The sequence below is a fragment of the Erpetoichthys calabaricus genome, chromosome 18 (assembly GCF_900747795.2).
Source record: "Erpetoichthys calabaricus chromosome 18, fErpCal1.3, whole genome shotgun sequence".
Lineage (NCBI taxonomy): Eukaryota > Metazoa > Chordata > Cladistia > Polypteriformes > Polypteridae > Erpetoichthys > Erpetoichthys calabaricus.
In genome coordinates, this window is record NC_041411.2 from 22,217,795 (window position 1) to 22,235,252 (window position 17,458).

Genomic DNA, 17,458 nt, shown 5'->3' on the forward strand with positions numbered 1-17,458 from the left:
TTGATTTTGTTTTCACTTCTGTTTACAGCGATCGGTTCGTAGCGTGCATTGTTGCAATGTTACTTTTCTTGGTGGTTTATTAAATTATGGATTTTTTCAAATGTTCATTTTTTTTTCCCTGTGCTTAAAACTCATTAAACAAAAGTGTTTTTAGCGAGCGGTTCGTAGCGCTATAGCGCGAACTGTTGCAGTGTTAGTTTTCTCTGTTGCTCAAGGTTTTGTCAGTGTTATTCAATGTTTTTACATTTAGTTTACTATTACACTGTGCATTCTGTGGTTTAATTAACTATATTTGTGCTTAAAAACTAAAAAAAATATATATATTTACATACAGTTCGTATGGTCTGGAACGGATTAATTGTATTTACATACAATCCTACGGGGGAAATTGCTTTGGTTCACAACCAAATCGGTTTATGACCAGAGTTTTGGAACGAATTATGGTCGTAAACCGAGGTTCCACTGTATTAGGTTATTCTTCAAGTGTAAACAGCCTCAGTTTGAAAAGCTACACTCCTTGATCGATACCCTCAATGATCGTAACAAATTGACCATTACATTCAAAGAACGTGACTAAACAATTCCATGTGTTCAAAATGCAAAACTTTGCCCACATTCATTGTTCCCAGGAAGGTCAATAAGGTCAGTTTTTATAGAGGATGCATAAAGTAATCAATTTAATTACTGTTATACATGAAGTTCACAATTAGCCTCTTAAAATACTGCATTCTATGTTTATCCGTGTTTCTTCTTTGTCTTCTCAGCCTGAAAAAATTGCCACTGCATAGTCTACTCCAAGTGTGCATCTGTAACTAAAATTATTGTCATTGTTTGTTAAAAAAAAAAAAAAAAAAAAAAAACTGCAGAGGTTTTACTTTCAAATGGTAATACATTTGTGTCAGTGTGCTGCATTAATTGCTTGAGAGTTACAGATAAGAAAACAGACACTTGAATGGGGTGAATGCTTATCAAAGTGACATACAGGTCGTTATGTGGTCGTTTTTTTAAATGCCCAGTGCCTCAGCTTTCCAAAGATCTGAGGTTTGTCTTTCCTAACGCATATTGACTTGCCTCTGTAAACCTCAGGGGTTGCTTAATCGGACAATTTAATTTGTCAATTTTATTCGCAGCTCACCAGCAAGCTTTCATACTACAATGGCTAGCAGCTGTTTCTCTAACAAGGTAACTGAAATCATCTGCTCTCAAAAGAACCCCCATATTACTGTGGAAGGATTTGGTCACTTTTTGTGCAGATAAGAAGCTTTCCCAAGCTGCTTTGCCAACTGTGAATTTTAATAGTGGAGTTTTTTCATGTACATCAAGTAAATCTTCATATATTACACACTCTTATAAAAACAAAATGCTTTACTTATAGACAGAATTGTAATTACAGAAATTCTTATATAGGCAAACAACTACAAAACTCTAAAAGAAAACTTGGGCTATCTATGGGTGTTCTAACTCTTTATGGTGAATCAAATCAATTGGCTCAGCTCATCCAGGACAAGTACTGTTTTTAAGCTTAAATAAAATTTTACAATCATGACTTATGATTGGTGTTCTGATGCTGGTTATGTTATTACAATCCATTCAAATGTAAATTTTTTTTGCAACAGTCACTCATCTCATTTTCTAGCCTGCTATCTCTGTTTATTCTTCTCCCTGCTCTTTTGTGTTCATCTCTGGTAGCTGCTAATGTGAGCAGTTAGTGTTAGTCTTGGGACAAATGGGAATCTGGGATAAATGCAAATTTAAATATGCTAGTAGGCCATCCAGTCTACTAAACAGGTACACTCTCTTTAAGCAGTTGTAATATGTGCAAATCAAAATGGGAAATTTTTTAAGGGCTAAAAAAAACAGTAAAGATTGATTAACAGAGAGGCTGACAGACTCCTCTATGGTAAACATACTCCTGTTTGTATAACGATAATAATGTTAATGAAATAATACCAATTATATGCAAATACATATTTCAGTTCAATACCAGCAATGATTAATTTATTCATTCATTAATCCCTTAAAAATATCTTCTACCATATAATTATCAGATGAGAGTGCATAACAACTTTGTTGTCAGTGAAGTTTATACTTTGTATTTAAGTCAACATGGGGTATATCATTATCTTTATAAAACATCAATTTAACAATTACACACTTATAGTAACATAGCTTGAAGTGCACATTTACAGGCAGTAGCACAAAAAGGGTCATTTCACTTGTTTAAATGTTAAATTTAAACATGTTCATATGAAAACATCATACATTTAATCTTTCTCTTTTCATTCACATTTTCTTCTATACTTAAACAAACCAGCAATAATCGTTAAAATATGCATCAGTACTTGGTCGTCTTTGCTGCCTACATGTCGAATTCTTAAAGCAGAAGTGAAACATCTGCCCCATCCTTCCTTAAATCTTAACTTGTCTTTAACTTTCAGATGGCCCTGAGGTTCACCAAGCACACTACATTAACAAATAATAAACTCCAATGAGTTGTGTACGCCCCAAGAGCTAAATTTTAAAAATAAGTAAACTTCAATTTGTGTTCAAGTTGCTCAACATTTTGTTCATACTTGATTATGTCAGCTATTTAAAAAACGTACAAGCCTACTCCATGTAAAAGTCTGGAGTGACTGATCAAATTCCAGCTGACATCAAATGTGAGTCAACTAGACAGATTGCAGAAACAGATGCACATGCTAATTTTTAAAGATCACTTGGCAATTTGCTACCCTGAAATAGATTAAGCGCCTTTGAGAATGTTTTTGTTATTTCATCTGACATATTTGTGAAAGCCAATGTGTTCTTAATTGAATTATCTAATTGGTATTGATAATGAAATGATGCATTTATTTATATCGTAAATTTTGTTTTTAAATCAACCAAGGAGCCAAAAAAAAAAAAAAGATTCAAGCACAAAATCAGCAGAGTAGACATTCTGAGATGCAAATTCCACAACCGATGAAAACTCACAGGTACCTTTACTCACAAAATCACGAAGAGAAAACACAGGGTAGATGAGCCGGGAAATACATTTGCATGTTCAAAGGTGGTTAATAAAAGGACAAAGTTAAGAGTTCAAACTCTGAGGAATAAAATATGTTAACCATTAATTATGACCCTAATGTACGTTTATTTTGTAGTAAGTATGGAGATTTTTAAATTCTGGAGACAAATGGTTTTAGGATTGTTCCCAGTTAGTCAAACATTTAGCTTTGTTCTTACCTTTGCATGTCAGAAGTAGTATATGACAGAACTGTGTTTTTCCATTTGTGCAATGATGGATATTTCTGCATATCAATCTCTACTTCTGCTAAGGCTAAAAGTACATCATTGTCCAGTTTTGTTGGACTGTCACTATAAAAAGGAAAAGAATAAAATATATAAATTTTTGGTTATAATCTTTCACCACATTATTTTACACAAAACTGAATGAATAAAGAAAAAACTCAAGGCTGCAATCCTTCAGGTTGAAAACAGTGCAGTTTCATCTTAGGTATTTTATAAAGTATTAAAGGATTACTCCACCCAAAAATGGTAAGACCCGCTTCTCCTTCTCATTCATTGGTCAATAGTCCTGCCTTCAATTCAGAAATACAGAATTATGGAAATATGGCTTTCTGCTTATGATGAATGCGATCTTACCCAGTTTCACATCGTTTGCACAGATCTGTTATATCCAACTATCTTCTCTTCATTCTACATGAAAAACATTTTTTTTGCTATCACTACAAACTACATGGAGTAAAAAAAAAAAATCAGTTTTGAATTCCCCATGGAACACTTACACAGCCTTCTACCACCCACTCCTAAATCTGCTCCCTTTAAAAAAATAAAATAAATAAAAAAGGGGAGGTTTGATAATAGGATCAGCCCTTGGGGGTGGAGTGGTGGCTCTGAGGCTAAGGCTCTGCGCTGATATCCCAAAGGCTCCCGGTTCTAATCTCTGTCACTGCCAAAAGAGATCCTACTCTGCTGGGCCCTTGCACAAGGCCCTTAACCTTCAATCTACTATTAATATATTCTAAACAAAACCTAGTCAAAACACTCTAGATGTAAACTACTTAATATTGGAGAAAACATTTGATTTCCTATTATGGCTTGTTAAGTTTAGTATTTTAAAGCATTTGCTTCAACGAAAAGACAAAAAATAGTCCCCGCTTAACTTGTCAGACCCTGTCAGAATAGCTTTTCAATATCTTCATTTTCTTAATCTGTGCTCGCATCTTTCTAGCCATTTCTTGTTTTGCATCAATTTCCTGTTTTGTGAACAGGTCAAAAGCAAGCCAGACTGACAAAAAAAATGGAAAAATCCATGCCCACACTGGAATCAATTTATATGATATTCATATGATAATATATTCATATTCCAAGACATTGATTCACTAGGCTTGTGTGCCCGGTGATGTACAATACAGGTATTGCTTTCCAGAAACAGCACAAACACACAAATTCATTATAACATCATCACATATATTTCCACTGCTTGCTGTTAGTCAGCTGCCCCAAACTCATGGCTTTCACTTTCCAGCCAGCACCTTGAATAGTACAACTAGTTGTATTTGCTGACCAGCATCCACCTCTTACAGTATTTATGAAAACAATATGTAAACAAAGCAACACTGTGTATGAAAATAACTAAATATGAATTCTTAACATAATGATCAGTTACAGTTGTCATTCTGCAATGCTAGTGAAGATAAAAAAAATATACTTAATTTCTCTACGCAGACACTGGAGGCAAAAAAAAAAAAACTATGCAGCCACCTACACATACCTTGTGTGTTATAATCTATTTTGCATTGACACAACATAGCATAAGAGGCCAAAAGAGAAAGAACCCCATGCATTTCTCCTGTTAGAGGGGCAAGTAACACAAAGACAAATGTACTGTATAATCTTAAGACCACATCATGAAAATCTGCCTGTGTTGATTAAAATACTGGACACCAACAATTGCCCACTGTACCCATGACGAATGAAAATGTGTATTATCTTAAAAAAGAAAAAAATAAATAAATCCATTTCTTAATTTTGATATACAAGGGGTGACCCAATTAATCAGTAGCACAGGCCTAAGATGAAGTATCAACTCTTCCGCTAGGTATTACGTGCCTAAAGTCTTGTTAACAGTTGATTGACATGTTTTTCTGACATTTATTTCTACCATTGCAGTTGACTTTGGCAATGTTTTTTCTATAAAACATCAAGGAAATGAGGAATGTGTTTTTGAAATTAAGAGACACATTGATAGAAATTTCTCTTTGAAGAGTGCTATGTGAATCAACAACATTACACTGAACTACTGAGGCATCTGTGAGAAAGCATCGTGGGCACTTGGAAAACTGCCTTTTGCGACATGACAGCACACCATGCTGTCATTGTCAGAGTTTGTGACCAAAACAATGTGCTTGTTGCTTTCTACCTCCCATATTGACCAGATCTCAAACCCTGCGACTTTTATTTGTTCCCAAAATTAATAGAGACTGAAAAGGAAGATGATTTGGTATCATGTTAAAAATCCAGAAAAAAAAATCTCAGGAGATTCTAGACGCAGTAAGAAAATGTCTCCAGGAATGGGAGAAGCACTGGGACAAGTGCAATGCATCTTAAGGGGAGTACCTGTATTTTGACAGTGACTAAAAAGGTTTTGTATTATATATATTTTAAACAATTCTAGGAACTGTTGCCCCCAATCCCACCCTTGCACATGAAGATTTGTTTCAAAAACCACTTTTATATATTTCAATTTAAAGTCATTGATCATAATCAATTGTTGGCCTTCCATGGGGAATGTAAGATGTTTAATCTCCAGTGCTTCCTAGGTGTTCCCCAGTATTTTCTTTCATTGGACACATGGTAGCAAGAACCTCAAAACAACTCATTATGCAGTAACTTTTCTAAACGGTAATCCTGGACTGTAAAGCTCCTCACTCAATCAGAGAGAGGGTATCTAAGTCACCTACAAAGTAGCACCACTCTGTGGGCTTATAGTGTACCCATAATCTCTTTCGCTTATTAATGCTGATGACCACAGTTGAGACTAGGTATTTATACTGACCAGTAAATCAAAAGAGTTTATTCAAGGACTTGATGAATTATTTTGAGCACTACTGTCTAGAACACCGTCTGGAGTAAAGATGCCACTGTACCAGTTTGTTATTCACTCTTCTGATCTCCTTTAACCTTTAGCATCTGGAGATAATTATTCTCCTTTACGGTGGGAAAATGCATCAACGTCAAAGACAGACAGCAAGCCACGCTACCAGCAAAAAACTGTGACATCAGCTTCAGGGGGCTTTATTTTCATCATGGCTGTATTACACTTATCTATGAAAGATCAGGTTAGAAATACTGTACAATACCTCAAATATCTGTGAATGTGCAAAGAGCTGCTTTATTGTCCTAAAACCAAGATCGAATCAGCATTAAGTTATTTAAACCCAATATTCAAATGTCAACTACACTCTGCCTTTTGTCGACTTAGGTCAGAATTTCTTGCAAATCGGACACCAATTTCTCAATAGTTGGAACAGATCTTTTAGTCCATCAAAGACATTCCAGCCATATCCATCTTCTACATTTATGTTCAAGTCTCTTGCACACCAAACCTTCTGGGCTAATGCAGCCATAGGAATAGATCACTCAGATGGTGTCCCCTTTGAGAATGGTGAATCCACCAGGTGTAGCTGTTCATAAGTATGTTCGTTCATCCTTTCGCCAATATCCCCAAAAAGTCATTCTCCACGGCTACAGCAAATTTTTCACATACACAAGACTATGTTTCCTTTCTCTACCCTTTATTAAAGGCATCTTTACCATGCATTGCATCCACACAGCCTATGGCATTATGGAGGACCACTCCCACCCCTCTCACAATCTCTTTGTCCCACTTCCATCTGGAAGAAGGTGCTGTAGCATCTGAACCAGTTCTGCCAGGTTCTGCAACAGCACTTTGGCTGTCCGATCTCTGAACTCTGTGCTGTACCCACCACCCTCAGATCTGCTCCTAGTAGTTTATTTACTACTAGTAGTGGTTATTACTGATGTTTTTATTTTTAGATCTTATATAATCATTACTGCCTAAATTAATGCATTACTATATATTTTTATTTATGGATCTATTTATAATATAGTATGTTTTTTATTTGTCTCTCACTTGCCCCATGTTTATATGTTCCACCACGGTCCTGGGGATCCTACGGTGTATGGACAATATAGCAATACAGCCACATGACTTGACTTGCTGGCTCTCAGCTTATTGTGAAAACTGTTCAATTGGCACCAGAAACTCTGCTGTTTGGGTCCCGTTTTGTTTTCATTATGTTTACTCAGAAGAAAACACATACTTGAAAACTGTACTGAGCCATAGTGTGTGCAGGGGCCTACTGACAATGTTTAATGTGTCTTGATAGTTTAGTATACAATATAATAAAATGTAGCATATAGGCAAACATAAAAAGTCGTAGCATACAGCTCTACATTCAATAGCATAAAACAGTGGCAACAGAAAACAAAGCAGTATAATGGATAGTACACGTATCTATCTCTCTCTCTCTTTTATGTTTGATGTAATCAATGTTTCAAATCCATGAGAGGTCTTTCTTACAATGGAGCAGCACTTGGTGGCAGTCTTAGTCTCATTCTGCTTCCCAGTATTTGTGGGAAAAATTGTGTGACATCATGTAAAAACCTGATTGCTTAACTCAACATCATCCCTCTGCATTAGAGTCCATGAACTTGCTTTTGGGTTGCCACCAAGACAGGCACTGGACATTTTTCAGCTCAAGTTATTTGCAGTTGCTTCCTCTACTGGTCATTTTCAAAGGTTGAAAGGTTCAACTTAACCCCAAAACAGCAAAGAAATGGGTGAATGAGTTGGATGCATCAGGTACCAAAGTATCTACATCTACCATTAAGACAATCATTCAACACCATGCCCATACTCAGAGACTGCTATAAAAACAAATACTGTATGGCCTAACGTTTGCAGGTAATCACCAGGACAAACAACTGGCCTTTTGGAGGACTGTTGTGTTGTTAGGTGAAACAAAATTGAAATGTTTGGCCATAATTATCACCACTAAGTACAGAGGAGGAATGGTGAGGATTTTAAGCCAAGGAACACTATCTCAGCTGTGAAGCTTGGGGGTGGCAGCATCACTTTTGCAGGGGTGCTTTGCTGGGAAAGGGACTGGGACTCATCAGAAAATAAATGGCATCATGATGAAGGTGGATTATCTAGAAATTCTAAAGCAACACATTAAGACATCAGCCAGAAACTTTAAACGTGAGTCATAATTTGTCTTACAGAAGGACAGTGATGCAAAGTATACCTCCAAAGTTGCCTTTAAGCCGTTTAGTTACAACAAGATAAAAGTTCTGGAGTTGCCACTAGAAAACCCTGACCTGAATCCCATTTAAAAAAAAATAAATAAAAAAAAAAAATAAATAAAAGTTGTGCACTGCTAATCCATGTCCAAGCAATGAGGCCCACAAACTTAACTGATTTACTTTTGTCAGGAGGAATAGGTAAAAATTCCCACAAAATACTTATGGAAATAAAGTTGATAACCTAATTGACTTAATATAAGAGACGAGTAGTCACATGACGTGTATTGTAGTGAAGAATTGAGTTTGGAAGTCTTTAGCCTCATTGGATGTAAACATTTGACATGGCATCTGTTTTCTATTCTGAACAGAATGACTTTAATACATGAACTTCTTACGGAGTAGGACACAATAGGAAAACTTACCCATGAATGAAAAGGCCTTTCTTTTTAATTGTTGGAGGAGTTCTCAACAGAAACTCCTCTTGAGAGTTTTCAAGTGATTTATAAGAGGAGCTGCTAGACCCTGAACTGTTTAAATCTTTTCCCCCTTGATCCCAAGACAAAGGTCTAGGTCCATCTAGCTCTGAGGTCAAAGAACTCCGTGTCCTCCCATTGGGCACCTCAAGGTCCTCTTCTGCAGTAAGCCATTCCTCAGAGCTTGTACTGGACTTATCTTCTGCTTCCATTTCATTCTCCATGGGTTCACAATTTTTCCAGAAGCTACTACTCTTCAAATTGACTTTTGCAAACACACTCTCCTCTTTTTCAGAAAGTCCGAAGTGACTCATCTCACTAATAACCTCAGATAAGCCAATACCTTTAATCTCTGGACTTTTTATACCACCATTTACATTTTCTGACAGATTCTGTTCATGTTCAGTACATTCCTCTAAGGTCAGTCTCTCAAATTCCACCATTAAGTTGGATATTGGTGACAAACTGCTGTCAGATGGGTTTCTAGAAGGCCGTTCACCATTTTGTATCCGCTCATTGTCCACAGGGGAGCAGAAACCATTTTTGTTTGAGGAAATCATCTCTTTTTCTAGCTGGTGTTTTTCATGTTCAGCTGCAGCTTCTATAAGATCAGTACTGTGGTTAACAGGAAGAATATGGCATTCCAAACCTCCTGTTGCCCCAAAGCAGTCTTTTGCACAAACTGATGAAATGTTTGTTAAGGCAGCATTCTGTCTGTTTTTGATTTCTTCGAGACTCATGTCATCAGTCTCTTCCAGAAATGCACCAACGGATATAGAGTTGCTGGATTTTTTTGGCCTGCCTGTAGAATGAATAAGATAACAATATAACAACATAATATAAATCCACTCAAGTCTCATACGAACTTCTATATTATATCCAGAAGTATAGTTACCTACTCAAAATGATGACTAATGACACCTGCAATTCCATGTTGACTGCTAGTAACCGATTGGACTTCGAATGTGCTTTCAGTTTAAGAATTTGTAATGACATTTTTATCATTCTCAATTTAAACTTAAGGTATCTTTTATTCTACAGAAATATTAGAACCCCCCCCCCCCCCTCAATTTTATACAGTTCAAAGCACATTATGTCTCTAATTTGCATTTTTGTCTAGTCAAAATGATATCTTAAGTGTCTAAAATATAAATTTAGACATGTCACAATATAAATATGACTAGTGAAAGAAAAGTATTCAATGTTTCAATGGCTTGAAGGAGGCAGAAGCGTCCTATCTATGCTAAAGAAAAGGCATAAATAGTTAAAGTTCAAGCATCATCAGACATGACTGCAATTTACAATTACACATGCAGTCACTAAAAGAGCTGTGGCATTAGCAGTCATAATTAAAAGTGAAACATAACATCATATTTAAACATTCTGCATCTAGTTGATGCTTAACTGCTTATACCTTTTCTTGCCAGGGCTCAAAAGCTAGATTACAGTGTTGCCAACACAGCATTAACGTCTTTAAGGACAAAGCTGTATAAGCACCTAGATAAAAAATGTAAGTATCCAGAAGAGACAAACTCTTATGGGATTACAGGTGAACCTGCAGGCAACAAGAAAAGAGAAAGCCTTTGGTTACAACAGTTTAGGTGTTAAAGTCTGCTTGTCAAAGAATAATATTAAGAGCCACAATGTCATTTTAAAACAAAGGCACCAACATCACACAGATTGGAGCACAAGCTGAGGCAGACTGCAAGTTTCAGGCTTTGTCCTAAAAATCTTTGTCATTGTTCACTTTTGTTCTGCAAATTTTTCCTTATCCAACTGATCATTTTGTCTAAGAATTCCGAAAAGACCTATGGTAGCAACAACTGAACATGAAAAATGAAAAGCTTGGAGTAGCCCACTACAGTCCAATAGGAACTCTTATATAGCCTTTTATCAACTTCTGTCAAGTTGGAACCCTGATAAAGTATGTAAAACCTAGAAACTTTAAAAGCCGGTTAATAAGAAAAATGGTAAATCACAACTTAAACAAGATTCTGGAAGTGTGGAGACATAAAAAGGACCAGTTAAGAAATGAAATTGTTTTGTCAGAAGCCTACAATGGAACAGCTGAAAGTACACATAACTTCAGTTTGCTGAAGCCTTTAAAATGTAGGCAAATGTATGTAAATGTAACATGTAATGTAAACAAGATAAGAATTTGTATTCTTTTAGCTTTAGTGATTTACTATGGAAATTTATACCACAGTGCAAGTACATTTCTGTGATGCACATAAGAGTTTATAATGTCTTATATAGCATTTGCCTTACGGTGATTGGCTACAACATCAATTATAGCTGTGGAGCGTCAATAGTTACACTAGCAATATATTTATACATATCACATCAACGTAGGAGATTGCTCATTTTGGGCACTAAGGAGACTTTACACCAACAGTGTTATAAGTGACTTTCTATTTTAAATGGATGCACAACGAAGTGAGGTTTTGTCTCTAATTTGATGTAACTCTCACTACTTCCCTACAGTCCAATACATAAAGTTTTTTTATCTCCAGATTGCTTTACATTTTCTGGGGTCTAGGATTTTCCTTGATGATTAACAAGCACACTACAGAAAAAAAATATAAAAAATATAAAGTTGGCAATTAAATGTAACCAGACATCTACTTATTTTTTTCCAAAAGCTCTAAACTCCTATCTTAATGATGGATAAAAATATTTCATAGCCCGTTTTTAAAAGAAAAAAAATACTTTTGTGATTGCCTTGTGCCACTGAAAGAGAATAATGGAGATTCTAAATCAAGAACACCTGTAGTACACTTAAAATATGTAAAACTGTACTAAAGCACATGTGGCACCACTAACAGGTCTTTGGAGAATAAGAATAAGAAAAATGTATGTGTACAGAAAGGATTCTTACCCAGCAGGCTCTTGAACCTATTGCTGGTTTCATTTTCTCCCATTTCTTGCTTAACGGGTTCACTTGTATCTTTTTTACTTAAATATTCCTCCATCTTTTGAAGGCCTTCAGAAGAAGCCAAGTCAATAAAGCAGTCAAGAAATTCCCAGAATTCAGCCCAAGGTAGTCCTCTTTCATGGGCCAAGTCTCTGTAAATAAAAAAAGAAAACAAAAATTTTACATATATGTACTAATGAATAGAAAAAAAAAAGCATTGTTAGCACCAGCGTCTGGTTATATTTTGCACATTTTTAGGTTAGGGCTCTTGCAAGTATTAAGCATGTCAAACATCACAGCCTCCAACAGAAGGAGTCAGAGTTCACATGTCAACAAAAGATATAGTGCTTAACATAGTATAAAACAGACAGATGGCTTTAAGAAAAACACACAATTCAAGTCATTGTTGTTAATTTATATACAAGAATGTAGGTGATTTTTGATGGTATTGAAAAGTCTTGGCTTTTTAAGGAAATATTTAATATTCCAGCAATTATTATGAAATAAATAATAAATATAGCAGAACAAGTGTGCCTACAAAATGCATTTCACTTCAACACTTTTCTTCTGAATAACTTGCCTTCCAACTCTTTCCACACCTCTCTCATGATCAGACTTCATCACATGGTGAAAGTGACCTGCACGGTCACGAGGAGGAGTTTTCCATATTTTTCTAAACTCATCTGCCTGGGAGGGACACAAAGAAGAAGAAATAAAAAACAAATAAGATGGACTAGTTGTCCAAAATGCTGTTACATCTCCCTTTAATTAAAAGGTATCATAAAAGCTTTTTAAATGCAACAAAACAAGAAAAATCTTAAAAAATATCATCAAAGAGCTACTTCTGATTTTGACAAATAACATAAAACCAACAGCAAAGAATAGACAAAAAGATTGCCATTGCTGAAGATTCTGTTAAATAAATTACAAAGTTATATTTGACAGGCAGTGTAGATGGACGCAAATTAAACTGTCACCTTTGATGGACTGAGGGGACCTGCAAATGCTCTCACTGCCATAACAGGGTCCTTTGGACTGCCCATATTTCTAGGGGAGAACGGACTGAATGCAGTCTCCTGAGGGTCAGGCGACCAAGGAGTCCCAATAACAGCTGGTGAAGAGTTGTCAGTAGCTCGCAGCAAAGGTACATAGCAGCGATCTGTATGGAATATTTTGTAAAAAGAAGAATACATTTTATTTTAATCCATAGCCTTATAAAAAAAAAAATTATTATATATATATATATATATATATATATATATATATATATATATATATATATATACACACACACACAAAATAAATCAGTTTCATTTGCATAAATTAGAAAAATCAGTTACCTTCTAAGTAATCTCTGACCCTCCTTTTTAGCTCTTCAGATTTATTTTTACTTCTTTCACAGATGACCTGTAAGACAGAATAAAAATAGATATTGAATTGTTAAAACAAAAAGCTGTTGTCTGCTCCCCACATAAACCTCTTTATTCTAATGTGTTTTTTTCAGATTATTGTAATGTAAAAATGATGTTAATATGCCTGCAGTATCAATTTTGGGTTAGTGCAAGAAATTAATATACAACTAAAACACTTTCCAACACAGTGTCACATTTCCAGTATTGCATGTTCTCCCCTTTTCTGTTTATGAGGTCCAAAACACTCACAGTTCCTACTCCTTGCAGCTGCATTCTTCACTTTGTACTTCTGGCTGAGTGCTCATTGGTTGCGACTGCTCTTGCACACACAGAGCCCACCCATATGACTTTTGACAAAATTAAACCGGAGTCGCTAGACAAATGAGACTACATGATTTGGGGTCAACTGCTCGTTAAGAGTATGTCAATGTTTTGGGTATGTGTGATTTACTGTGGACTTACACTTTTGAACAGTGGGCTTTAAAAGGTTCTACGGGGAGAGTTTTCTAATGATAACAATTTTATTGTAAACATTTTGAGGTCTGTGCAGAAGAAAATATTCCTCCAAGTAAGAGAATTTCCATAGGTATGTAAACAGCTTAGAACTTTTAAATGGACTACCTTTGTTTAAAGGAACCACAAATGTTTATACTTGGATGACACCTCTATTTGATATTTAGCAAGTTAGGAATAACTCATGGGCCTAAAACCTTAGCGATAGATTCTTCAAATACTTTATTGCTATATAATTAACAAATAATCATTGTTTATGAATATAGCAATACACTGTTCATAGTTAAGGAATAATAAAAAGAATAAAAAGACTTTGAAACAGCCACTGTAACTAGGAAAAAATAAAAAAATTAAACCTCTGATGAAAGCAGAGTTGAGTCTACGTTTACTCTAAAGCTGCAAATGTGTGAAAAATTATGTTTGGGGGAAAGGTGGCATAGATTTTTGAGGCTATAGTGGGTACAGACATGCCAAAACAGAAAGACTGGAAACACATAGCCTCGATTTTTGCTGAGGCACACAGATGGCAAGGTCAGCAATTGGCACCAACAGCATAAATCCATGCACCCAACTTGCCTTGTGTAATGGTGCCATCTTGGCACACTTTGTCCCCTTAATACCAATCAATCATTACTTGAATGCCATGGCTTCTTTGAGTATTGCTGCTGACCAGGCGCATCCGTTCATGGCCTCAATTCACTTATCTTATAATGGTCAGTTCGAGCATGTTAGTGAACCATCTCATAAAGTCATCTCAGACTGGTTTCATGAAAATGAAAATGAGCTCAGTGGTCTTCAGTGGCCTTTGCAGTCATCAGGTCTAAATCAAACAAAACACCATTGGGATATGGTAGTATGGGAAATACAACTGCACATTTACATTTATGTTGTGTAAGATCTAAAGAAATCGTGTGATGCAATCATGTCAACGTGGGCCAGAATCTCAAAGGAACGTTTCCAACTTCTTGTGGAGTCCATGCCACAAAGAACCAAAGCCTGCTCTGAGAGGAAAAAATATAGTATGCCAAAGAATTTACTCAGGGAGCGTCGATCAACCTGATCTCATTCTGCTAGGATAAGAAATACAGGAAATGACAACGCTGACTAGAATGAATAGCCCGTTCCCTTACAATGTTATGTTTTTGTAATACTTAAAATAGTGCAATTAAAAGAAGACAAAACTTTATTTTAAATATATATTTATAAGCCTAAAACCATGTTAATTTTAAAATAAGACACCTGGTATAGTTAAAGTCACCAGAAGTTAGTAAATAAAGAGCTAATATAAAATAATGGATTTATTCTGAATTTGAACTAATATCCAAGGGAGGCCTAATAATAAATGTTCATAGATTAACAGGCTAAGAGAGACACAAAAAAAAAAAAAAAAAACACATGACGTACGTCTGCTGGCTCCTGGCCGTATTTATTTTTGCAGTGCTTTTCAATGTACGGATGTGAACACAATACATTCACCACATCTGGACGGCCAAACTTGCAAGCGAAGTGAAGAGGCGTTTCAAATCCCTGTAAGGAAATAAAGCTGCATGAAACACTGAAGAAGTAAAATCATTTTAAAAGTTTAATGCAGATGCATAGCAACTTTATAACCCTATTACTTGTGCAGAAATTGCAAATACAAGACACCCTTGTCCCAAAGTGCTCATTAAAGTATTCAAAATGAAAAAAGGCTAAATTTGACATAAAAAAAACAGATTTTATGGACCCCATTTACTGCATTATTAAGCTGTTTCACTGTATTTCATTGTCAGCTAGTGGACACTTCTGGAATTGTACACATTAGTGTGATATGTGAAGATTCTGGAAATCTCCAGCAATCCAATTGGCATGATGAAGCATTCTGCCAGTTGACCGCAATCAACCTTTTCGCATCATTTGTCCTAAAAGATGACAGATTACATTCTTTCCTGCAATATTTGGGATGTTAATCTTTCGTGAACTATATGGCATGATTCAGTTTGAATCAGATTGGTACAGCATGGTACTTGCTACAGGTTCTACTTTCCTTAGTTTAAAAACAACAGTGCTTAACACCAGCAAGACAAATCATCTACCCACTCAGTTCAAGGTAAAGACTGAAATAGAAGTTTACAGTAAACACAGTAATACTAGAACTACATCTACAATAAAACTTTTAAGAAAGAAAGAAATTATTGAAAAAAATTCACCCCCACTAGGTTACAACCACCATCTGGCTGCATTTTTTCCCACTGATTTATTTACTTTTAAACTTTGCTGGCTGATGAATGAAAATGGTAGTAGAAGCACCAATTATACTTACCACTTTGTCAGGAGTGTTCAGATACAGATCCAGTATGTAACAAATGCGTTTTTGCAGCATAGGTTCACTGTCATCTGGGTACATAAGGCGCATAAAATCTGGGTTTTCCAGGGTATCCAGGAGAAGCTGGCAGATAGCTGGTTGGTTCTCCTTGGCTGCTACGTGCATGACATTGTAACGACATCCTTCCTGTGGCAAATCCAATTGATATTTTAACAATGATTAATACACGAATTCACACAATATTTAAACACATCTTGGCAGATGCACTATATAAACATATATGATTTACAGTTGTAAATATAAAGATCTCTTGGTACCTGGCACTCTGACTAAAGCACAGTATATATTTTAGGGGTGTCTGATCGAAATTCATCAAATATAATTTAAAAATTTATTTCAAAAATGTCTTATTCAAAGGCAAAATGCTGACATTCCATTGTAAAAAATAATAATTGCTCGTTTCACCTTGCACTAATTTTGTCATCTTGATAACTCAAGACATTGCTATGCAATACTGCGGTATTTTGCGGGTCTGTCTTTGCAAGTCACTTCCATTATCATCCATTTCTCAATTTTGGACAGTTAGCTTGTTATCTTCATTAGTAAATCCATACCTCTCCATAATGTCTGCCTTATTGGTGTAGCTTCTTGACCTACAGGTGAACTGAGGGAAGATTTTTAAACATTTCTGCATTATAATAAAAAGTATTTTTCTGAATTGGATCAAACTTAAACCTAATATTCTTGACTGTTACTTTAAACATCACGGTCTTCATTTCTATTTATCTTTTATTACTAAAATACTTTATATCCCCACTTTATAAGAGCCTTTTCAACATCCCATCTAGTTACCTCTCCCAAGACATGGCGTTACACAATTAGCCTGCATCTTATGTGGCTGCTGGGTTGATCTATAATACCTAAAACAATGAGGCATAATTAAAAATATTCAGGCCACCTTTATTACAATTTTGCTGCATCTGGAATGGAGGAAAAAAAGACCCCATTTAGTTTAACCCCATCGTATTCCTCGACAGCTACTTCCCACCTGCAGCACTCAAATGGTGTCTGGTGCCACAGATTTATTAAGACAGGTACACACACTTTGTCTATTTTGCATCAATAGCGTTTATTTTATTTTTTTTAACTACATCCTATGTCTCTTGTGATTTGCTTTAAAACTTTGCTCTTTGTCATTCATTGCCTTAGAAGCTTCCTGGTAAATATTCAAACTAATTTTACAGAATTTTTAAGTTGCTGTGAATAAAAATGTCTACTAATTAAAAATTACAATGAAGACTTAATACGTAAAGATAATGACAATGCAATATTTAGTTTTTTTTTTTTAACTTGTGGGACATAAATAGATTCATAGTATCTCAGTTTAGGTAGACAATGAATTTATGTGTTTCAAAGGCCAAAAAGTTACTTAGCTAAGGAAGAATAAAATAATGACTGTCTTTAGTATTTTTAGGCATCATGGACAATTGTGTTTGGGCTTCACAAG

At 35.5% G+C, this 17,458-nt stretch overlaps 2 protein-coding genes across 4 annotated transcripts in view; both read right to left on the minus strand.

The window, feature by feature from the left end:
* Positions 1–17,458, minus strand: part of golga3 (golgin A3) — a 158,303-nt gene that overhangs the window by 70,936 nt on the left and 69,909 nt on the right. The gene's annotated exons all lie outside the window — the stretch shown is intronic.
* Positions 1–17,458, minus strand: part of ankle2 (ankyrin repeat and LEM domain containing 2) — a 36,601-nt gene that overhangs the window by 2,007 nt on the left and 17,136 nt on the right. Inside the window, exons 6-13 of the mRNA XM_051921282.1 lie at positions 15,949–16,137; positions 15,051–15,173; positions 13,062–13,128; positions 12,699–12,880; positions 12,302–12,408; positions 11,686–11,873; positions 8,757–9,609; positions 3,226–3,357 (exon numbers count right to left, since the gene is read on the minus strand). Of these exons, the coding sequence (XP_051777242.1) occupies positions 3,226–3,357; positions 8,757–9,609; positions 11,686–11,873; positions 12,302–12,408; positions 12,699–12,880; positions 13,062–13,128; positions 15,051–15,173; positions 15,949–16,137 (1,841 nt within the window). The remainder of the gene's footprint in view (positions 1–3,225; positions 3,358–8,756; positions 9,610–11,685; positions 11,874–12,301; positions 12,409–12,698; positions 12,881–13,061; positions 13,129–15,050; positions 15,174–15,948; positions 16,138–17,458) is intronic.